This window comes from Scyliorhinus torazame, chromosome 9, assembly GCF_047496885.1.
Source record: "Scyliorhinus torazame isolate Kashiwa2021f chromosome 9, sScyTor2.1, whole genome shotgun sequence".
Lineage (NCBI taxonomy): Eukaryota > Metazoa > Chordata > Chondrichthyes > Carcharhiniformes > Scyliorhinidae > Scyliorhinus > Scyliorhinus torazame.
The window spans coordinates 265,047,520-265,070,727 of NC_092715.1; the positions used below are offsets into that span (position 1 = coordinate 265,047,520).

At 51.8% G+C, this 23,208-nt stretch overlaps 1 protein-coding gene across 3 annotated transcripts in view; it reads left to right on the forward strand.

Annotated features, from left to right (window-relative positions):
- The first annotated feature begins 1,276 nt into the window (after window positions 1–1,276).
- ptar1 (protein prenyltransferase alpha subunit repeat containing 1) overlaps window positions 1,277–23,208 on the forward strand; it is a 46,639-nt gene continuing 24,707 nt past the window's right edge. For 2 of the 3 annotated variants that reach the window (XM_072517396.1, XM_072517398.1), the window contains exons 1-4: window positions 1,277–1,423; window positions 8,368–8,537; window positions 16,120–16,186; window positions 18,929–19,033. In XM_072517396.1, coding sequence (XP_072373497.1) covers window positions 1,329–1,423; window positions 8,368–8,537; window positions 16,120–16,186; window positions 18,929–19,033 — 437 coding nt within the window. In that variant the 5' untranslated portion in view covers window positions 1,277–1,328. The remainder of the gene's footprint in view (window positions 1,424–8,367; window positions 8,538–16,119; window positions 16,187–18,928; window positions 19,034–23,208) is intronic. The other variant, XM_072517397.1, reaches the window with a different exon arrangement.

A 23,208-nucleotide genomic window follows, 5' to 3' on the forward strand; every position in this document is an offset into this window, starting at 1 on the left:
GTGAGTGTGTCAGTATCAGTGTGTGTGAGTGTATCAGTGTGTGTGAGTGTATCAGTGTGTGTGAGTGTGTCAGTATCAGTGTGTGTGAGTGTATCAGTGTGAGTGTGTCAGTGTGTGTGTCAGTATCAGTGTGTGTGAGTGTATCAGTGTGAGTGTATCAGTGAGTGTGTCAGTATCAGTGTGAGTGTGTCAGTATCAGTGTGTGTGTCAGTATCAGTGTGTGTGAGTGTATCAGTGTGTGTGAGTGTGTCAGTGTGAGTGTATCAGTGTGAGTGTGTCAGTATCAGTGTGTGTGAGTGTATCAGTGTGAGTGTATCAGTGTGAGTGTATCAGTGAGTGTGTCAGTATCAGTGTGAGTGTGTCAGTATCAGTGTGTGTGTCAGTATCAGTGTGTGTGAGTGTATCAGTGTGTGTGAGTGTGTCAGTGTGAGTGTATCAGTGTGAGTGTGTCAGTATCAGTGTGTGTGAGTGTATCAGTGTGTGTGAGTGTATCAGTGTGAGTGTATCAGTGTGAGTGTGTCAGTATCAGTGTGTGTGAGTGTATCAGTGTGTGTGAGTGTATCAGTGTGTGTGAGTGTGTCAGTATCAGTGTGTGTGAGTGTATCAGTGTGAGTGTGTCAGTGTGTGTGTCAGTATCAGTGTGTGTGAGTGTGTCAGTGTGTGTGTCAGTATCAGTGTGTGTGAGTGTGTCAGTATCAGTGTGTGTGTCAGTATCAGTGTGTGTGAGTGTGTCAGTATCAGTGTGTGTGTCAGTATCAGTGTGTGTGAGTGTGTCAGTATCAGTGTGTGTGAGTGTATCAGTGTGAGTGTGTCAGTATCAGTGTGTGTGTCAGTATCAGTGTGTGTGAGTGTATCAGTGTGTGTGAGTGTATCAGTGTGTGTGAGTGTGTCAGTATCAGTGTGTGTGTGTGTATCAGTGTGTGTGAGTGTATCAGTGTGAGTGTGTGTGAGTGTATCAGTGTGTGTGAGTGTGTCAGTATCAGTGTGTGTGTGTGTATCAGTGTGTGTGAGTGTATCAGTGTGAGTGTGTCAGTATCAGTGTGTGTGTCAGTATCAGTGTGTGTGAGTGTGTCAGTATCAGTGTGTGTGAGTGTATCAGTGTGTGTGAGTGTGTCAGTATCAGTGTGTGTGAGTGTATCAGTGTGTGTCAGTATCAGTGTGTGTGAGTGTATCAGTGTGTGTGAGTGTGTCAGTATCAGTGTGTGTGAGTGTATCAGTGTGTGTCAGTATCAGTGTGTGTGAGTGTGTCAGTGTGTGTGAGTGTATCAGTGAGAGTCTCTCACACTAGTCTTGCCCCGGAAGTGTTGGTGGGGCGGGCGGCCAGTTGAATGAGGAAGATGGCAGAATCGGAAGAGGAGGTGGACGTTTTGGTTCAGAGGGTTGTCAAAGACATCGCCACCGCCTTCAGGAGGAACCCCAATATGTGAGCGGGGAGGCGGCGGGAGCGGCGCCCAGGTCCCGCCGGGGAGGGGACACCGCCCGGGGCAGCCAGCCCAGCACAGCGCAGACAATAGCGGAGCTCCTAAACCCCCCTGTCTGAGAGAGAGGGAGTTAAACAGAGTGAGAGAGGGAGGCGGCTTACACAGAGAGAGGGGGCTTGCTGTACGGAGAGGAGAGAGGGAGAGGGGGGCTTTAAACAGGGAGGGGAGGGAGAAGAGAGGGGGGGAGAGAGAGAGGGAGAGAGAGAGAGGGGGGCTTTAAACAGGGAGGGAGGGAGAGGGGGGCTTTAAACGGGGAGGGGGAGGGAGAAGAGAGGGGGAGAGGGAGAAGGGGGACTTTAAACAGAGGTAAAGAGGGGGAGAGAGGGAGAGAGGGGAGAGGGGAAAGACGGAGAGAGGGAGAAGAGAGGGGGGGGAGAGGGGGGGGGGAGAGAGGGGGGGGGAGAGGGGGGGGGAGAGAGAGAGAGAGAGGGGGAGAGAGAGAGAGAGGGGGGGAGAGAGAGAGAGAGAGGGGGAGAGAGAGAGAGAGGGGGGAGAGAGAGAGAGAGGGGGGGGCTTTAAACAGGGAGGGGGAGGGAGAAGAGAGGGGGAGAGGGAGAAGGGGGACTTTAAACAGAGGTAAAGAGGGGGAGAGAGGGAGAGAGGGGAGAGGGGAAAGACGGAGAGAGGGAGAAGAGAGGGGGGAAAGACGGAGAGAGGGAGAATGAGGGGGGAAAGAGGGAGAGAGAGGATAGGGGAGAGGGGGTGGGAGAGGGGGGAAAGAGGGTGGGAGAGGGGGGAAAGAGGGTGGGAGAGGGGGGAAAGAGGGTGGGAGAGGGGGGAAAGAGGGTGGGAGAGGGGGGAAAGAGGGTGGGAGAGGGGGGAAAGAGGGTGGGAGAGGGGGGAAAGAGGGTGGGAGAGGGGGGAAAGAGGGTGGGAGAGGGGGGAAAGAGGGTGGGAGAGGGGGGAAAGAGGGTGGGAGAGGGGGGAAAGAGGGTGGGAGAGGGGGGAGAGAGGGGGGAAAGAGGGTGGGAGAGGGGGGAAAGAGGGTGGGAGAGGGGGGAAAGAGGGTGGGAGAGGGGGGAAAGAGGGTGGGAGAGGGGGGAAAGCGGGTGGGAGAGGGGGGAAAGAGGGTGGGAGAGGGGGGAAAGAGGGTGGGAGAGGGGGGAAAGAGGGTGGGAGAGGGGGGAAAGAGGGGGGAAAGAGGGTGGGAGAGGGGGGAAAGAGGGTGGGAGAGGGGGGAAAGAGGGTGGGAGAGGGGGGAAAGAGGGTGGGAGAGGGGGGAAAGAGGGGGGGAGAGGGGGGGGAGAGAGGGGGGGAGAGGGTAAGAGGGGGGAAAGAGGGTGGGAGAGGGGGAAAGAGGGTGGGAGAGGGGGAAAGAGGGTGGGGGGTGGGAGAGAGGAGAGGGGGAAAGAGGGTGGGGGGTGGGAGAGAGGAGAGGGGGAAAGAGGGTGGGGGGTGGGAGAGAGGAGAGGGGGAAAGAGGGTGGGGGGTGGGAGAGAGGAGCGGGGGAGGTGGGAGAGAGGAGCGGGGGAGGTGGGAGAGAGGAGAGGGGGAGGTGGGAGAGAGGAGAGGGGGAGGTGGGAGAGAGGAGAGGGGGAGGTGGGAGAGAGGAGAGGGGGAGGTGGGAGAGAGGAGAGGGGGAAGAGGGAGAGAGGAGAGGGGGAAGAGGGAGAGAGGAGAGGGGGAAGAGGGAGAGGAGGGAAGAAGAGAGAGGGAGAGGAGGACAAGGAGGCAGGAGGAGGGTTTGGTGTAGGGAGAGGAGATGGAGAAGGGGAGGGAGAGAGAGAGAAAGAGAAGGGGAGGGAGAGAGAGAAAGAGAAGGGGAGGGAGAGAGGGAAAGAGAAGGGGAGGGAGAGAGAGAAAGAGAAGGGGAGGGAGAGAGAGAAAGAGAAGGGGAGCGAGAGAGAGAAAGAGAGGTGGAGGGGGAGAGGGAGGGTTTGGTGTAGGGGGAGAGGGTTTGGGAGAGGGAGGGTTTGGTGTAGGGGGAGAGGGTTTGGGGGAGGGAGAGGGTTTGGGGGAGGGAGAGGGTTTGGGGGAGGGGGACGGTTTGGTGTCGGGGGAGAGGGAGGGTTTGGGGCAGGGGGAGGGTTTGGTGTGGAGGGAGAGGGTTTGGTGTTGGGGAGAGGGTTTGGTGCAGGGGGAGAGGGTTTGGTGCAGGGGGAGAGGGAGGGTTTGGTGTAGAGGGAGGGAGAGGGTTTGGTGTAGAGGGAGGGAGAGCGTTTGGTGCAGGGGGAGAGGGAAGGTTTGGTGCAGGGGGAGAGGGTATGCTGCAGGGGGAGAGGGAGGGTTTGGTGTCGGGGGAGAGGGAGGGTTTGGTGTCGGGGGAGAGGGAGGGTTTGGTGTCGGGGGAGAGGGAGGGTTTGGTGTCGTGGGAGAGGGAGGGTTTGGTGTCGTGGGAGAGGGAGGGTTTGGTGTAGAGAGAGGGAGGGTTTGGTGTAGAGGGAGGGAGAGGGTTTGGTGTAGGGGGATAGGGAGGGTTTGGTGTCGGGGGAGAGGGTTTGGTGTAGGAGGAGAGGAAGGGTTTGGTGTAGGGGGAGAGGGAGGGTTTGGTGTAGGGGGAGAGGGAGGGTTTGGTGTAGGGGGAGAGGGTTTGGTGCAGGGGGAGAGGGTTTGGTGCAGGGGGAGAGGGAGGGTTTGGTGTAGAGGGAGGGAGAGGGTTTGGTGTAGAGGGAGGGAGAGGGTTTAGTGTAGAGGGAGGGAGAGCGTTTGGTGCAGGGGGAGAGGGAAGGTTTGGTGCAGGGGGAGAGGGTTTGCTGCAGGGGGAGAGGGAGGGTTTGCTGCAGGGGGAGAGGGAGGGTTTGCTGCAGGGGGAGAGGGAGGGTTTGCTGCAGGGGGAGAGGGAGGGTTTGCTGCAGGGGGAGAGGGAGGGTTTGGTGTCGGGGGAGAGGGAGGGTTTGGTGTCGGGGGAGAGGGAGGGTTTGGTGTCGTGGGAGAGGGAGGGTTTGGTGTAGAGAGAGGGAGGGTTTGGTGTAGAAGGAGGGAGAGGGTTTGGTGTAGGGGGATAGGGAGGGTTTGGTGTCGGGGGAGAGGGTTTGGTGTAGGAGGAGAGGAAGGGTTTGGTGTAGGGGGAGAGGGAGGGTTTGGTGTAGGGGGAGAGGGAGGGTTTGGTGTAGGGGGAGAGGGAGGGTTTGGTGTAGGGGGAGAGGGAGGGTTTGGTGTAGGGGGAGAGGGAGGGTCTGGTGCAGGGGGAGAGGGTTTGGTGCAGGGGAGAGGGTTTGGTGTAGGGGGAGAGGGAGGGTTTGGTGCAGGGGGAGAGGGTTTGGTGTAGGGGGAGAGGGAGGGTTTGGTGTGTAGGGAGAGGGAGGGTTTGGTGTAGGGGGAGAGGGTTTGGTGTAGAGGGAGGGAGAGGGTTTGGTGTAGGGGAGAGGGAGGGTTTGGTGTAGGGGAGAGGGAGGGTTTGGTGTAGGGGGAGAGGGAGGGTTTGGTGTAGGGGAGAGGGAGGGTTTGGTGTAGGGGTGAGGGAGGGTTTGGTGTAGGGGAGAGGGAGGGTTTGGTGTAGGGGAGAGGGAGGGTTTGGTGCAGGGGGAGAGGGTTTGGTGTAGAGGGAGAGGGGGTTTGGTGTAGGGGAGAGGGAGGGTTTGGTGTAGGGGGAGAGGGAGGGTTTGGTGTAGGGGAGAGGGAGGGTTTGGTGTCGGGGGAGAGGGAGGGTTTGGTGTCGGGGGAGAGGGAGGGTTTGGTGTCGGGGGAGAGGGAGGGTTTGGTGTAGGGGGAGAGGGAGGGTTTGGTGTAGGGGAGAGGGTTTGGTGCAGGGGGGGTTGGTGCAGGGGGAGAGGGTTTGGTGCAGCGGGAGAGGGAGGGTTTGGTGCAGGGGGGAGGAATTGGTGCAGAGGGAGAGGGAGGGTTTGGTGTAGGGGGGGAGGGAGGGATTGGTGCAGGGGGAGAGGGAGGGTTTGGTGTTGGGGGAGAGGGTTTGGTGTTGGGGGGAGGGAGGGATTGGTGCAGTGGGAGGGGGAGGGTTTGGTGTCGGGGGAGAGGGTTTGGTGTAGGGGGAGGGGGAAGGTTTGGTGCAGGGGGAGAGGGTGGGTTTGGTGCAGGGGGAGAGGGAGGGTTTGGTGCAGGGGGAGAGGGAGGGTTTGGTGTAGGGTGGAGAGGGAGGGTTTGGTGTAGGGGGAGAGGGAGGGTTTGGTGGGGGAGAGGGAGGGTTTGGTGTAGGGGAGAGGGAGGGTTTGGTGTAGGGGGAGAGAGTTTGGTGTAGGGGGAGGGGGAAGGTTTGGTGCAGGGGGAGAGGGAGGGTTTGGTGCAGGGGAGAAGGAGGGTTTGGTGTAGGGGGAGAGGGAGGGTTTGGTGTAGGGGGAGAGGGAGGGTTTGGTGTAGGGGGAGAGGGAGGGTTTGGTGTTGGGAGAGAGGGAGGATTTGGTGGGGGAGGGGGAGAGGATTTGGTGTAGAGGAGGGGGAGGGTTTGGTGTAGGGGAGAGGGAGGGTTTGGTGTAGGGGTAGAGGGAGGGTTTGGTGTCGGGGGAGAAGGAGGGTTTGGTGTAGGGGGGAGAGGGAGGGTCTGTTGTCGGGGAGAGGGAGGGTTTGGTGTAGGGAGAGAGGGAGGATTTGGTGGGGGAGGGGGAGAGGATTTGGTGTAGGGGAGACGGAGGGTTTGGTGAAGGCAGGGTTTGGTGTAGGGGAGAGGGAGGATTTAGTGTAGGGGGAGAGGGAGGGTTTGGTGTAGGGAGAGAGGGAGGATTTGGTGGGGGAGGGGGGAGGGTTTGGTGTAGGGGGAGAGGGAGGGTTTGGTGTAGGGGGAGAGGGAGGGTTTGGTGGGGGAGGGGGGGGGAGGGAGGGTTTGGTGTAGGGGGAGAGGGAGGGTTTGGTGTAGAGGGAGAGGGAAGGTTTGGTGTAGGGGGAGAGGGAGGGTTTGGTGTAGGTAGAGAGGGAGGATTTGGTGGGGAGGGAGAGGGTTTGGCGTAGGGGGAGAGGGAGGGTTTGGTGTAGGGGGAGAGGGAGGGTTTGGTGTAGGGGGAGAGGGAGGGTTTGGTGTAGGGGGAGAGGGAGGGTTTGGTGGAGGGAGAGAGGGAGGATTTGGTGGGGGAGGGGGAGAGGATTTGGTGTAGGGGAGACGGAGGGTTTGGTGAAGGCAGGGTTTGGTGTAGGGGGAGAGGGAGGATTTAGTGTAGGGGGAGAGGGAGGGTTTGGTGTAGGGAGAGAGGGAGGATTTGGTGGGGGGGGAGGGTTTGGTGTAGGGGGAGAGGGAGGGTTTGGTGTAGGGGAGGGGGAGGGTTTGGTGTAGGGGAGAGGGAGGGTTTGGTGTAGGGGGAGAGGGAGGGTTTGGTGGGGGAGGGGGAGGGAGGGTTTGGTGTAGGGGGAGAGGGAGGGTTTGGTGTAGGGGAGAGGGAGGGTTTGGTGTAGGGGGAGAGGGAGGGTTTGGTGGGGGAGGGGGAGGGAGGGTTTGGTGTAGGGGGAGAGGGAGGATTTGGCGTAGGGGGAGAGGGAGGGTTTGGCGTAGGGGGAGAGGGAGGGTTTGGTGTAGGGAGAGAGGGAGGATTTCGTGGGGGAGAGGATTTGGGTAGGGGGAGGGGGAGGGTTTGGCGTAGGGGGAGAGGGAGGGTTTGGTGTAGGGAGAGAGGGAGGATTTGGTGGGGGAGGGGGAGAGGATTTGGTGTAGGGGAGACGGAGGGTTTGGTGAAGGCAGGGTTTGGTGTAGGGGGAGAGGGAGGATTTAGTGTAGGGGGAGAGGGAGGGTTTGGTGTAGGGAGAGAGGGAGGATTTGGTGGGGGGGGGGGTTTGGTGTAGGGGGAGAGGGAGGGTTTGGTGTAGGGGGAGAGGGAGGGTTTGGTGTAGGGGGAGAGGGAGGGTTTGGTGTAGGGGGAGAGGGAGGGTTTGGTGTAGGGGGAGAGGGAGGGTTTGGTGTAGGGAGAGAGGGAGGATTTGGTGGAGGAGGGGGAGAGGATTTGGGTAGGGGGAGGGGGGTGGTTTGGCGTAGGGGGAGAGGGAGGGTGGTTTGACTGAACAATTCCCCATCTGTGAATCACCACTTCAAACAGATTGCGTAGAAACCATTGCTGTTAAAATGCTGCAGGCAGCTGTGCTGTGCTGAGAACGCCTTCATTTTACACTGTTCACACGCACAATGCCATTCGCTGCCTGCTTGTGTGGCCTGGACCACTTGACTGGGTGGGATCACCCAGTGGGTTCAGCCCGTGCTGTGCCGTGCCATGTCACGCTGCTGCTCCCTCCCGCTCTGAGGTCCCCTCTGTATTTATTTATTTTTAAAAAGAAAGCAGGTAGGATGTGTAGGGTGTCCTGTGATTCGCACTGAAAAGCCCCCTCGCTTGTGGGTACCTGCCCCGGCTGCTGCTGTGGCCTCCGCGGGTGACCCTGCCGCCTGCCAATTGGTTTCGCGGTGGGCACAGTATGCCCCCTTTTCATGTTGGGGGCGTTGCCTCGATTCGCAACGGGTACAAATACCGGATTGGTTGCCGGCACGGAAAGGGGAGCCCCCCCCCCCACCGAGCTGCTGCTGGCTCTCTAGGAGGAGGAGCGGGTGTTGGCCCTTTTGGCGGATGGGCGCCCTCGCCCGGCGACCGGAGAATCCCGCCTGAGGTCAATGGACTTTTCCATTGTCCGCGTCTCGCCCGTGGCGATCTTGCGGCGGGCAGGGCGGAAGAATCCAGCCCTGTGATTCTAGTTCGGCTGCCCAGCCCTTTGCCCGTAGCCCAGCAAATCCGCTGCCGAATGCCCCTTTGAACCCGCGCCACCACCGTGGTCTCGGGCACTGCCTTCCGGCTCCTAGCCACCTGTGCGCTGCCATTTTCCCTCTTGTTGCCATTGCTTCGTTTCCCAATCACGTTTTAAATTGCTGTCCTCTGCTTCTTGACCTGGATGTGCAAAAGAGTAAAAGGAACTTTATGATTAAATCCAATAATATTTACCTGTAAAAGTAACCATTTTATCTGTGCGTTTCCCCCGCTGCGTGAACTTGGGGTGATTTATTTTCTCCTGCATACTGTTTTGGCAGCAATGAAATTGGACTAATTCCGTGTCTTGAAGCCAGATACAATCGGAGTCCCATCGTTCTACTGGAAAACAAGCTGGGGATAGAAAGCTGGTGTGTGAAGCTACTCCTTCCCAGTGTCCATAGCAAACTCGTCCTCTACAGGCAAAGGAAGCTGTGGTTAGACAGAGATGGTAAGTGGCTGGTGTTTTACTCTTCGGTTAGACTTCTGATGAATGAGGGACAGACACTTTTTTTTAAGTAACAGTGTCTAATTTTTGGGTCGGGCAGGTTAACAACAACTTGTATTTGTATAGCGCCTTTGAAAACCCTTGGTAAAATGACCCAAAGCACTTCACGCAGGAGTGCTGTCAAACAAAACTTTGACACCCAGCCACCTCGAGAGGTGAGGAATAGCATAGTCAAAGAAGCAGAGTTTAAAGCAGAATGGAAACGTTTACGGAATGAATTTCAGGGCTCGGGCCTTCGTATCTATAAGCACAGAGGTGGAGCGGTTCTTTTTTTTACAGAGGTCAGAATTGGAGGAGTGTGGAGATCTCAAGAGGGTTGTAGGACTGGAGGTGATTACAGAGGTATGGAGGGATTTGAAAAGGAGGATGCAAATTCTTCAAATTGAGGGGTTGTTGGACCGGGATCCAATGCTGGTCAGCGGGTGCAGGTTAGTGGGGGATGCACAGATATGTAGACATGCGAGGGATTGTCCAGAGATATCTAGCTGTGAGCGCAACACTGTGTAGATGCCCGCTCCCTCTCTGTTTGCCAAAAGGTTTGAATTGCGCTTTACTGACACGGAAAAGGTCATTTATTATTCAGGCTGTCTGCGAGATCGGGCAATTCCTGTGCCTTTCCTTTTCTGCATTACTTCAGATTTCCCAAACCTTGCTGTCCCTATGCTGACCCTATCGGGGGCAGCACGGTAGCACAGTGGTTAGCACAGTTGCTTCAGGGTCTCAGGTTCGATTCCAGGCTTGGGTCACTGTCTGTGCGGAGTCAGCACGTTCTCCCCGTGTCTGCGCGGGTTTCCTCCGGGCGCTCCGGTTTCCTCCCACAGTCCAAAGATGTGCAGGTTAGGTGGATTGGCCATGATAAATTGTCCTCAGTGTCCAAAAAGGTTAGGGGGGGTTATTGGGTTATGGGGATAGGGTGGAGGTGTGGGCTTAAGTGGATGCTCTTTCCAAGGGCCGGTGCAGACTCGATGGGCCGAATGGCCTCCTTCTGCACTGTAAATTCTATGATTCTCTCCATGTGGTACCTTGGTGTTATGTACCAGCAATAAATCCCCATGTGACATCTCAAACACATTCGAATAATTATACAAAGCACACCCACAATTGGTTTGACCACGTCCATTATTTCCAGAAACTATTCCGGACGTTAGGTCAGAGGTCAGCTCACCGATGGAAAAGTTTGCTCTTTCACTGGAAAAGAATCCAGTGAATGGAAGTTTTGATAGAACTCAAAATTTTGTTCATTCCCCAATGGGCCTGGTATCTGTTAACTTTTATTTGGTGCCAATGACGTTCAGGACCTGTCAACACTTGTAGGTGTCACTCAGCTGTTGCAAGCTGGGGAAATTCATGGACTAAATTGTACGCCCAGTCTGAACTCTTGTCCGTTTTTATGGATCATCCCTGTCCTGAGTAACCCAGTCACTACATTGCTGCTTTTCACCAGCTTTCAAGTTACTATCTATGTGCGGACAGAATTGGCACATGCATTGAGTTAATCAAGTGGTGTGGCTTTTTAAGGAGCAGATTTTGTAATCTAGTGGAAACACAATGCAGTGTGATTTTCCTCTTGGCCTGTAGGTCAAAGCCCGGCAATTTTACAGAATACTTTCCAAAACGATTGCCTTGTCCTGTTATTTTTAATAATGGACATTGTGAAAGAAGTAAACCATGCCATGATATCTTCATGTACCCGATCCACAGTCACCCATGTTTTTGTGTTCGCTCTCCAGTATCTGTGATTTTATCTGACCTACTTAGGAATCCATTTGCAATATGCAAATTTTGTTTGTGCTAAATTCTCCAGTTTGTAGTGTTTTTTTTTTAAATTAAAAATAAATTTAGAGTACCCAGTTCATTTTTTCCAATTAAGGGGCAATTTAGCCTGGCCAATCCACCTACCCTGCACATCTTTGGGTTGTGGGGGAGAAACCCACGCAAACACGGGGAGAATGTGCAAACTCCACACGGACAGTGACCCAGAGCCGGGATCGAACCTGGGACCTCGGCGCCGTGAGGCAGCAGAGCTGACCCACTGCGCCACCGTGCTGCCTCGAGCTTGTAATTTTGCTGAATGCTTCTTTTATTGGTCTTCTGGCCACTCCGTTTTATTAAAGGGCAAGCACTTATCCAGGCTGCAGGCAATGGAGGATTATGGTGACGTCAAGTGCTCCCTAGCCCTGTTTTTCTTTCATCGCTCCTCTACCTACCTACCTACCTGTTTCAGGGGTTATGGGGAGAAGGCAGGAGAATGGGGATGAGAAAATATCAGCCGTGATTGAATGGCGGAGCAGACTCGATGGTCCGAGTGGCCTAATTCTGCTCCTATGTCTTATGGTCTTATCTCTTTCTGCTTTAAGGTGACTCAGTAGGTAGCACTGTCAGCTCTGGGTCCAGGTCGCACTCGCACAGAGACCCGAGCACAGAACCAAGCTGACACACCCACTGTACTGACTGGAGTGCTGCACTGCTGGAGGTGCCGTCTTTTGGCTAAGGCCATGTCTGCCCTCTCGGGTGGATGTAAAAGCTCCCATTGCACTTATTTGACGATGAGCAACTGCCTCGTGTCCTGGGTCAACACGTCATTGCGTTTTTGATTGAAGAAAAAAAGAATATTGTCTGGTCATTACCTAATTGTTGTTTCTGGGATCTTTGCTATGCATAAATTAGCTGCCATGTTTCTGATATGAGTTGACATTTCAAAATTACTTCTGCTCTTTGGGACCTACTGAGGATATGAATGCAAATTATTTTTTTCTTAAGGGCCACCACCCTTGACAGACCCCCCTATATAACATTCTACCGACGTCCATTCTTCAGCATCCGAGCTGTGCCCTTGAGGTCAATTTCTGGTGTTGATCCTTGCCTCCTGTTCCTGTATGTCTAATAAAGCCACTTAAGCTTGAAGTACTCAGCGGTAGCAAGCAATAGTCCAAGGTAGTTACGTGGAATCTGTGCTATAATAATATTGAAATAAAAAATATAACAGGGGAAAAGTTGGGTACATTTTATACACCAGTAGATTGGGTTTATACAATATTTGTATTCCGATTTCTTGCTTATTTTGTGCAGTTTAGAATCAGCACAAAGGGTAGGTGCTGTGAGACGGCGTGTTGCTGCCTCACGGTGCCGAGGTCCCAGGTTCGATCCCGGCCCCGGGGTCTCTGTCCGTGTGGAGTTGACATATTCCCTCCCCTTGTCTGTGTGGGTCTCGCCCCCCCCACAACCCAAAGATTGTGCAGGATACGTGGATTGGCCGCGCTAAATTGCCCCTTAATTTTGAAAAAAAAGTACTGCGGAGTTTTAAAATAAAAGCAGAAAATGTCGAAAATACTTTGTGGCGAGAGAAACAGACTTTAATGGTTCAGGCTGATGACCCGTTAATTAGAATTAAGTCTTCGCTGTGACACTGTTGATAATTGGACAAATTTGTCGGTGCCCTTCCCCAGATTCACAGTGATATTTTTCAAAAGCAAAGCATCAAATCTGAAAGAAGATAGCTCCTCAAAGAAAATTACAGCACAGGAACAGGCCCTTCGGCCCTCCCAGCCTGCGCCGATCCAGATCCTTTATCAAAACCTGTCTTCTATTTTCCAAGGATCTACTTCCCTCTGTTCCCCGCCCGTTCATATATCTGTCTAGATGCATCTTGAATGATGCTATCGTGCCCGCCTCTACCACCTCCGCTGGCAAAGCGTTCCAGGCACCCACCACCCTCTACGTAAAAATCTTTCAACGCACATCTCCCTTAAACTTTCCCCCTCTCACCTTGAAATCGTGACCCCTTGTAATTGACACCCCCACTCTTGGAAAAAGCTTGTTGCTATCCACCCTGTCCATACCTCTTATAATTTTGTAGACCTCAATCTGGTCCCCCCTCAATCTCCGTCTTTCCAATGAAAACAATCCTAATGTACTCAACCGATTTGTAATGGTCCCACCGCCCCCAGAACCGGTTCCAATGTCCCAACGATCTGAACCCCCTCCCTCCTGCACCATCTCTCAAGCCACGTATTCATTCTGATTATTCTTGAATTTCTACTCTGACTGTCTCGTGGCACTGGTAGCAATCCTGAGATTACTACCTTTGAGGTCCTACTTTTTAACTTATCTCCTAACTCCCTAAATTCTGATCTCATAGAATTTACAGTGCAGAAGGAGGCCATTTGGCCCATCAAGTCTGCACCGGCTCTTGGAAAGAGCACCCTACCCAAGTCCACACCTCCACCCTATCCCCACAACCCAGTAACCCCACCCGACACTAAGGGCAATTTTGGATCCTAAGGGCAATTTATCATGGCCAATCCACCTAACCTGCACATCTTTGGACTGTGGGAGGAAACCGGAGCACCCGGAGGAAACCCACGCACACACGGGGAGGATGTGCAGACTCCGCACAGACAGTGACCCAAGCCGGAATCTAACCAGGGACCCTGGAGCTGTGAAGCAATTGTGCTATCCACAATGCTACCGTGCAGCCCCTTGTAGGATTGTAGGACCTCATCCTGTTTTTTACCTATATCGTTGGTGCCTATATGCACCACGACAACTGACTGTTCACCCTCCCCCTTCAGTATATCCTGCAGCCGATCTGAGACATCTCTGACCCGTGCACACGGGAGGCAACATACCATTCTGGAATCTCGTTTCCGACCACAGAAACGCCTGTCTACTCCCCTTACGATTGAATCCCCTTTGACTATAGCCCTGCCAGTCTTTTCCCCGCCCTTCTGTGCAGCAGAGCCAGCCACAGTGCCAAGAGCCTGGCTACTACTGGTGAGCCATCTCCCCCAACAGTATCCAAAACGGTATACCTGTTTTGGAGGGAGATGACCGCAGGGTACACCTGCACTGCCTTCCTGCTCTTTCTCTGCCTTTTGGTCACCCATTCCCTGTCTCCCTCACCAATCCTAATCTGCGGTGTGACCAACTCACTAAACGTGCTATCCACGACCTCCTCAGCATCGCTCCAAAGTGAGTCCACCTGCACCTCCAGAGCCATCATGCGGTCTAACAGGAGCTGCAGCTGGACACACTTCCCGCACATGAAGGAGTCGGGCATCGGCCGCGTGCTTGAACTCCCACATTGAGCACGAGGAGCATAACACGTGTCTGGGATCTCCTGCCATTTTTACACTTTACCTTAACTGACTACAAATATAATATCAAATAATGAATAAGTGAAAGGAATAAAGATTTTACTTACCAATCACAATACTTACCAACCCACGAAGAGTTAAATTTCTCCCAGCTACTACTAATTGGAGCACTTTCCTTACCAGCCAATCAGGTCACTGCTTTGCTGTGATGTCACTCTTCAAGGTAAGTTTTTAAAGAGGAAAACTTACCTTCCCGACAGACTCCTGGCCACTGCTCCCGCCGAAAATCTGAAGGCCGCTTCTCCGACAGCTGTGTCCGCCGCTCTCCTCGCGCTCTTTTATCCTGTGTCCCCGCTGCTCTCCTCGCGCTCTTTTATCCTGTGTCCCCGCCGCTCTCCTCGCGCTCTTTTATCCTGTGTCCCTGCTGCTCTCGCGCTCTTTCACTGTGTCCCCGCCGCTCTCCTCGTGCTCTTTCACCGAGTCCCCGCCGCTCTCCTCGTGCTCTTTCACTGCAGGCTGTGACGTCACGGTTCAACTTATTTCTACTTCTACCTGCCCTCGGGTCTCTCTCTTGATCTTTACTCGGCTGGGATCCTTACAGTGATTGTCTTTTTTTTTGGTTAGAGGAGGAGGTAGGGAGGGAAACACTGAAGAAGTGTTTTGGGTTTAACTGTCACTTGACAACAGCTCCTCCACAAACCACCTTCAAGATATGGTGACCGCAATGCACTGATGCAAATGTTCCCCGCAACAGCCAATCAGCAGCTCTGCTCTACTGCCCTCTGCTAATTGGAGCACTTTCCTTACCAGCCAATCAGGTCACTGCTTTGCTGTGATGTCACTCTTCAAGGTAAGTTTTTAAAGAGGAAAACTTACCTTCCCGACAGACCCCTGGTTCAGTTCTGCCTCTGTGCTTAACACACTTCCTTGAACAATTTACTTTCCCTCCCTGAACCGTGGGCGGTCATTCCATTGATCAGAAGCCTTTCCTGACATGTGTGCTATATTTACTTAAAGTATCCACTGTCCTAATGACAGATTAGTTTGAAGTCGCTTGCTAGATTATGCTTTTTCATCATAATTTTAACTCTCTTGGGGTCACCACATAACGTCCAAAAGACCAAGATTCTTCAATCCTCCCTACAGTTTTGTGACCTTTGTCTGAACTCTCTTAGATTAGACTGTCTCCCTTGATGACCTGAACTCACAATAATTCTTGCCCGATCCAAGACACCGAACATCTGCAATTTAGCTTCTGATCATTGTCGTTTGATTTAATCAGTGTCTCTGTGACCTGGGCTACAGCAATAACTTACATTTATAAAGCACTTTTTTTTTTTTAAATTTAGAGTACCCAATTCATTTTTTCCAATTAAGGGGCAATTCAGTGCGGTGGAGGATTCGGGCCCGGAGGACGACTGTCCGAAGGCTGTCAGCCGCCCAGTGTTGGGAGGGGAGGGTGCACATGAGGTTCTCTGCAGTGGGGTGCCGGGCTCACTCGTGCCTGACACTGTGTCGCCGCTCACTCCCTCTGGGGGGCTCCCGGAATCTGGCACATCATAATTGAAGGCTCTTTTGTTTTTCTGCCTCGGTAGGTAGTTCAGGCCGTGCCCTATTGGGCCCCCCCCTTCACCCACACCCCGACTCCCTCCCTCCCCACCATCCCTCTTCTCCCCCCCCCCCCCCTTCCTTTCCCTTCTGTTGGTACAGAGGCGTGGGTATTTGGTCTCTCCAGCGCAAAGTTTAGTGCTCGTACCATTTGTCTTTTTGTAGAAATGTGTTGGGAACGGTATTAATAATCAGAGTATCCCCCCCCCCTCCCCGTACATGGGGGGAGGGGAGGGTGCCCTGTTTCTCCAACACATAATTAGCGTTTGTACCGTTTTGCCTTGTATATATTTTTTACTGTTTTAATACAAAGATATGGCCAATCCACCTAGCCTGCACATCTTTTGGGTTGTGGGGGTGAGACCCACGCAGACACAGGGAGAATGTGCAAACTCCACACGGACAGTGACCCAGAGCCGGGATCGAACCCGGGTCCTTGGCGCCGTGAGGCAGCTGTGCTAACCACTGCGCCACCGTGCTGCCCGATTGCTGTATAAACCTATATTTAATTATTTTAAAGTGAATTATCCTGCACCATATGCATCCTTATTTCAATTGTCAACCTGCACAGCAATGTAAATGCATTTTATCTTGTAAGTAGCACTGAATTCTGTGCTACGACTTTGACTTTACAGCATTCTGTAACTCCTATACTGTAGAAAATTAGTTTGGAATATTTGCAGCCTGACAATTTTGCTAGTTTGATTTACGGAAATAGTTTATTTTTGTTAAAATGGATCGTAAATGCCTGTTAGACATGACAGCTTAATACATTTTGTCTCGTCTCCCCCATCCCCCCACAATCTCTCCCTCTTCTCCAGCACTGACTGATCTCACTTGTACACTACTGCTGCTAAATCCAGACTTCACAACTGCCTGGAATGTCAGGTATGTCACAGTCAGCAAATGTCAATATCCGTGGCTGGCTCGGATCCGAAACTTGACTCGACCACGGTCTTTATGACTAATTAATGTGTTTTTCTAAAGCTGTTATCGTCGTCTGCTCATAGCTGGAGAAATTAAAGGAAATACATTTATGTAGCACATTTCAGAGAGTCCCGAAGGACTTTACGACCGTACTGTTGCGATGAAGGGCAGCACAAAGCCTAATTTGCGCACCGCAAGATCCCACAATCGCCCGTGAGGATAGTGCCCGAGAAGGAGAGCACGGTGGCGCAGTGGTTAGCACAGCTGCCTCACGGCGCCGAGGTCCCAGGTTCGATCCTGGCTCTGGGTCACTGTCCGTGTGGAGTTTGCACATTCTCCCCGTGTTTGCGTGGGTCTCACCCCCACAACCCAAAGAAGTGCAGGGTAGGTGGATTGACCACGCTAAATTGCCCCTTAATTGGAAAAAATGAATTGGGTACTCTAAATTTTTTTTTTAAAGGATAATGCCCGAGACGATCTTTTCTCTTTACCTATATTGGTTGAGGAATAAGCATTGGCCAGGAGCACTCCCCGCCCCTATTTTGAATAGTGGCTGCCTGAGAGGGTAGACGGGCATGTTAGTTTAGCGTCTGATCTCAAAGATGGCACACCCTCAGACCTTACCGGGAGGGTCGGCCGAGATATTGTGGTGAAGTCTCTGGAGTGGGACTGGAACCCGTAACCTCTGACGTGGACGTGGGAGATCCACTGATGCGGAATTAAATTGACCTTTCTGGGGGCAGCACGGTAGCGTAGGGGGCAGCACGGCAGCACAGTGGTTAGCACAGTTGCTTCACAGCTCCAGGGTCCCGGGTTCGATTCCCGTCTTGGGTCACAGTCTGTGCGGAGTCTGCACGTTCTCCCCGTGTGTGCGTGGGTTTCCTCCGGGTGCTCCGGTTTCCTCCCACAGTCCAAAGATGTGCAGGTTAGGTGGATTGGCCATGCTAAATTGCCCTTCGTGTCCAAAAAGGTTAAGTCGGGTTACTGGGTTACGGGAATAGGGTGCTCTTTCCGAGGGCCGGTGCAGACGCGATGGGCCGAATGGCCTCCTTCAGCACTGTAAATTCTATGATTCTATAAGTCTATGATAGACCAAGAATATTAGCATGTAACATTATTTTCCCCCAATGTTAATGAATAAATGGTGCAGAAATGGCAATCTAATAACTAACCGTATATTGAGGGCTCGTTTAGAAGCCCTTTGAGATTGGGGATGGAAGACGGATATAAAAAGTCCAGTCGACTTGAACTGAAATGGGTCCGGCGGAGGACAGCGGTATTAGTATGTGGAGTGGAGAAAAGGGGCCTCTGAAATGGCCGAGCGAGCCACTCGGTTCAAAGACAGTTAAGGATTGGGCAACAGATGCTGGCCTTGCCAGCGACCCCCACACCCCCTGAAAGAACAAAAATAGGGTTGTGGTGAACATTGAGACAACCGTCTCCACTTAACCATCTACGCCCCAGTCCAATTCGAGCCGGTAGATTTCAGGTCGTGATGTTGGGGTCACTGACTCCTGCATACATGGCTGCTGCATGCAGGTGGGTGTACGGGTTTCTGGAGGAAAGGGGAGAACCGCATTATTGGACCGGTGTAACCCAGTAAGGTGTCACCGTTCCTTGGAGTGCAGCAGGCGCGGCCTCGGAGCCCATGTCATCCTAATCGCATTTCAATATCGAGAACGCTGCGTAAGATTGGGAGTTTCACAAAAGACTAAAGTGTGACCATCTGACCTGGCTCGGAATCCTTCCAGGCTGCTGTGATCGTGCGTTTTGTACAGGAGAAAAAGGTGCATGTCTCCTGTAGCGCACTTAAATTTGTTCTTTAAAAATGTGTGCAGTGCCCACTCATGCTTGCCCCCATGTTTCCTATGACCGATGGGCTTGCTAGACCTATTTCCACCATCTTCATCTGGGGCTAGAGTCACATAATAATTTTTATTGTCACAAGTAGGCTTACATTAACACTGCAATGAGGTTACTGTGAAAAGCCCCTAGTCGCCACATTCCAGCGCCTGTTTGGGTACACAGAGGGAGAATTTAGAATGTCCAATTCACCTAACAGCACGTCCTTCGGGACTTGTAGGAGGAAGCCGGAGCACCCGGAGGAAACCCACGCAGACACAGGAAGAAGGTGCAGACTCCACACAGACAGTGACACAGCGAGGAATCGAACCTGGAACCCTGCAGCTGTGAATCAACACAGCTAACCACTGTGCCACCGTGCAGGGACTAGGCCAGGTATGGATTGTAGGTTCCCTTCCCTGAAGGATATTTAGTTGAGCAGTTCAAGATTTGTGACAATCTAACTGCTTTATAGTCATTTTTCCCCCCCCCCCCTCTTTTCTGCTACTAGCCTTTAATTACCAGGTTTCCCTTTTCTAAAAAACAAGTTCAATTATTGAACCTGTTGGTGGGAACTGCGTTCTCTGGATTATTAATCCATGCCTCTGGGTTACCGTTGCAAGCAGCTAAGGCGGGGAAGTTTGATTAACGGGTGATGCTGGAGAACCAATTAAAATGCTGACGTGCATATTAGCATTGATAATTAAAAGCATTTTGCTGATGCTGTCATTGGTAATTGCGTGCTTAACGTATCAAAAATGAACTCGCCAATTGAGTAGTTTTTATTTTGCTTTGCCTGACTAATAACCAGAATCTACTTCACTTGTTAACGCGAGAGAATGATCCTGAAATATTTTCCAGAAAAGAACTGGTGCAGTTGGGAGCTTTAGATCCATTTAAGGATTTGTACCTCGGGAAATTGGCCCTAACAAAGTTCCCTAAAAGCCCCGAAACGTGGATTCACAGGTTTGTAGTTGAACGCCTTACGCAGTGTTTTTGTGAAATGATGCTTTAGCTATTTCGGGTCAAATGGAATAAAACGCTGTCTTTGTTGGTGACTGTTTCAATGTCTCACTTTGGACTATTTTAAGATTTTCTTTTTGCTGGTGGAACTTTCTCAAGTACCACCCGTTCTTGATGGGGATTAGAGATGTGTTTTTTTTTTAAACTTGCTTTGCAGGAAACTTTTAAATATACTAAAGTACTCCCCGCTCTCTCTCCCCACCCAGCACGGATTGATTCCCACATCTCCTGAGTCCAAGTCTCCAACCCACAGTCCGGATCCCTGCGCGTATCTACTGTGGTTACAGGGAGCACAGGAGGAGGCCATTCAGCCCCTCGAGCCTATTCCGCCAGTCAGTTGGATCACGCCTGATTTGCACCCTAACCTCACTTGCCTGCCTTGCTCACCTGTCCTCGACTCTTGGCTCGCAAAAAAAAAGACCTGCCAATCTCCGATTTTAAAATTCCTGATTGTCCCGGCATCTTTTGCTTTTTGTGGGGGGAGACGTCGATGCTCCCTCCACCGTTTGTGGGCTGCTGCAGATGAAACCAGCTGAGTGCACGTTGAATGGGTAATATTTCCCCAGTCTGTCACACTCGGACTATAGGCTTCAATGTCACGGTGACCCTTTTCCCATGTGAATGAGGTGTTATTGCCGGAGTGTTTAGAACAAAATACCCTCGATTTGTTTGTTGCTCAGTAAAGCTTCTAACCAGGACGAGAATGTTAACTAGTGCCTTTCTTCCCCCCCCCACCCTGACTAACATAACTGATCAACTAAGTTAAGTTTGCAACCATGTGTTGAAGTAATGTTCTTCCAGCTACACGCCCTCTTCCAATGAAACATATTTACTGGCTTCAATTGGGAACAGTCCCTCGAGACTGTTCTGCAATTCAATGAGACCATGTCTGATCTGTGACCTAACTCTATCGTCGTCTTCAGTTGTCCGACCCCGCAGCACCGTGACCTCCGCCACAGGGAGAGCAAAGAGACAGGTCTCTTATCCACCCAGCCAGAATGGGAATCGAACCCTGTGCGGTTGGCGCCAATCTGATCCACACCAACCAACCAAGGAATCCACATTCTGTGGCAGCCACATTTTTACATTCATGCATTGATAGTCCTGGAGCTATGGATAGTGATGGTAGAGGCTCCCATTGTTTTTCCATCACATGGCTGACCGGGAATCTCTTCCGCGCCCCACCTGGATTGGTGGGTGTTGGAAGGATTTGCAGGTTGATATTCCAACTTGATTGTCCATGTTATGAATGCACCTTCCTTGACCATCCATACCGTTGGTGGACTCAAATGCAGAGCATCTGATTTGGAGAAATGGATGCTACCGACTGCGTCACAAGGCCACCGGCCTAAGGGCGGCACGGTAGCACAAGTGGTTAGCAGTGTTGCTTCACAGCTCCAGGGTACCAAGTTCGATTCCCGGCTTGGGCCACTGTCTGTGCGGAGTCTGCACGTTCTCCCCGTGTCTGTGTGGGTTTCCTCCGGGTGCTCCGGTTTCCTCCCACAGTCCAAAGACGTGCAGGTCAGGTGGATTGGCCATGCTAAATTGCCCTTGGTATCCAAAAAGGTTGGTGGGATTACTGGGTTGCAGGGATAAGGTGGAGGTAAGGGCTTAAGTAGGGTGCTTTTTCCAAACGCCGGTGCAGATTCGATGGGCTGAATGTACTCCTTCCGCACTGTAAATTCTATGATCTCCCCAAATCTGTATTTACCTGTAATTGATGCATCATTCTGCACTTGAAATCGGCTCTTACAGTGATACTGGGTCCCTTGACTTCACAACAACCATTTTTTCTTTCCGAATAATATTACAAACAATGTGAAGTGATTCATTTTGGAAGGTCGAGTTTGAATGCTGAATACAGGGTTAAAGGCAGGATTCTTGGAAGTGTGGAGGAACAGAGGGATCTTGGGGTCCAGGTACATAGATCCCTCAAAGTTACCACCCAGGTTGATAGGGTTGTTGAGAAGGCGTATGGTGTGTTGGCTTTCATTAACAGGGAGATTGAGTTTAAGAGCCGCGAGATTTTGCTGCAACTTTATAAAACTCTAGTTAGACCACACTTAGAATATTGTGTCCAGTTCTGGTCATTATAGGAAGGATGTGGATGCTTTGGAGAGGGTACAGAGGAGATTTACCAGGATGCTGCCTGGACTGGAGGGCATGTCTTATGAAGAAAGGTTGAGGGAGCGAGGGCTTTTCTCACTGCAGCGAAGATGGCAGAGAGGCAACTTGATAGAGGTGTACAAGGTGATGAGAGGCATGGATAGAGTGGATAGCCAGAGACTTTTCCCCAGGGCGGAAATGGCTGTCACATAATTTTAAGGTGATTGGAGGAAGGTACAGGGGAGATGTCAGAGGTTCTTTACACAGAGAAGGGTGGGTGTGTGGAACGCACTGCCAGCAGAGGTGGTGGAGTCCGAGTCATTCGGGACATTTAAGCGACTCTTGGACAGGCACATGGACAGCAGTAAAATGAAGGGGTGTAGGTTAGGTTGATCTTAGATTAGGATAAATGGTCGGCACAACATCGTGGGCCAAAGGGCCTGTATTGTGCTGGACTGTTCCATGTTCTAATGTGAAGTGTTTTAATGGTCCTCTTTTATAAATGTCAATCCGCTGAGTTTTTGTGAGTATTATCCAGCAGATACGCGTGATGATGGACAGGAAAAATACCCTCTTTCCCCAGCCATCGCTGATACCTTGTGTATCACAATATATAAACTCCCAACACAACTAACAACCATCTGATTGCCTGAAGGGGGAGATTTAAAACCCTGGACCAAACTGGGGATTTGATCGGAGTGGCAAAAGCTGGTAAATTCTTCTCCCTATCATTTTGGTGATCAAACCTAATGATAATTAAAGCTCTTCATTTGAGCTGGTTTTAAGTGCAGTCTCTGGCCAGAACTCTACCCTGGATAAATGTTTTGGGACTATTGGTAAGCTTTATCATTTTGGGGAGGGACCACATATTAGCTCACCTTTCCTTGGCACCAAATGCTTGATGGCATAACAACTTACATTTATTCGGTGCCTTTTAATGTATTAACATATCCCAAGATTCTTCACAGAAGCCATTTCTAAAACCGAGTAGGACACCAAGCCATATCAGGAAATGTTGGGTCAGATGACCGAAGACTTGGTCAAAGAGATAGGTTTTGAGGAGCGTCTTAGCGCAGGAGAGCGGGGGAGCGAGACGGAGAGGTGTAGGGAGCTTGGGGGCCCAGGCAGAGAAAGCACGGACAACAGTAAATTGACGGGGTGTAGGTTAGATTGATCTTAGATTAGGATAAATGGTCAGCACAACATCGTGGTGGAGCAATTTTAAAATCAAGGTTGCACAAGAGGCCAGAACGAGAGGAATGCAGATCTCGGAAGGTTGTGGGACTGGAGAAGATGACGGGCGCCAGGTGAGGGTTTTGGAAGCAGGTGAGCCGTGATGGGCAAGGTTGAATGATGATGCTACAGAGGCGGCTCTTAGTAATAGAACCAATTGGGAGTTTCGAGGCTAAGCCCATGCCCAGTTTGAATGTGACGACAAGGCTTTGCACGGACTTGTTTAATGTCGGACTGTTTCCCGGGACGGAGAATGGAGTCCCTACTTGGGAAATGAAGCTTGGAGCGGGGGTCAAAAGCCTACGGTTTTGGTCTTCCCAATTTTACAACCCGAGAGATTGGGATTGGTAGCTGTGGTTCCGCTTGAAGTGACGCTGAACTTGACCTCTTGTAAAAGTAATTCATCGAATTGAACATCTAAAGATGGACACGGCGGCTCTCTTTACAATCGGGACCACCTTACTTGTGTTTTTGTGAAGAATATAACTTGCTTGGTTTAAAATGATCTAGTTTACTGTTGTCGGGTTTGAGCAGTCCTGGTGTACAGCTTTTTCAGGGTGAACGTGAAGTGTGTACATTTTGAAGGGCTGCTATTGGTATAATTCAGTAATCTCCCTTGGTGCGGCTTATAGAATCCCGCACCCATCTGCAATCTGCAGATAAAGCAAATGTAGAGGCCGGGGGATCATTTGGACCGGGCTGTGCAGATACTGTTCAGTCCTTGGCACTTAATATCATACTCAGATATATTATTTTAATGTTTCCATTGTGAACTATTG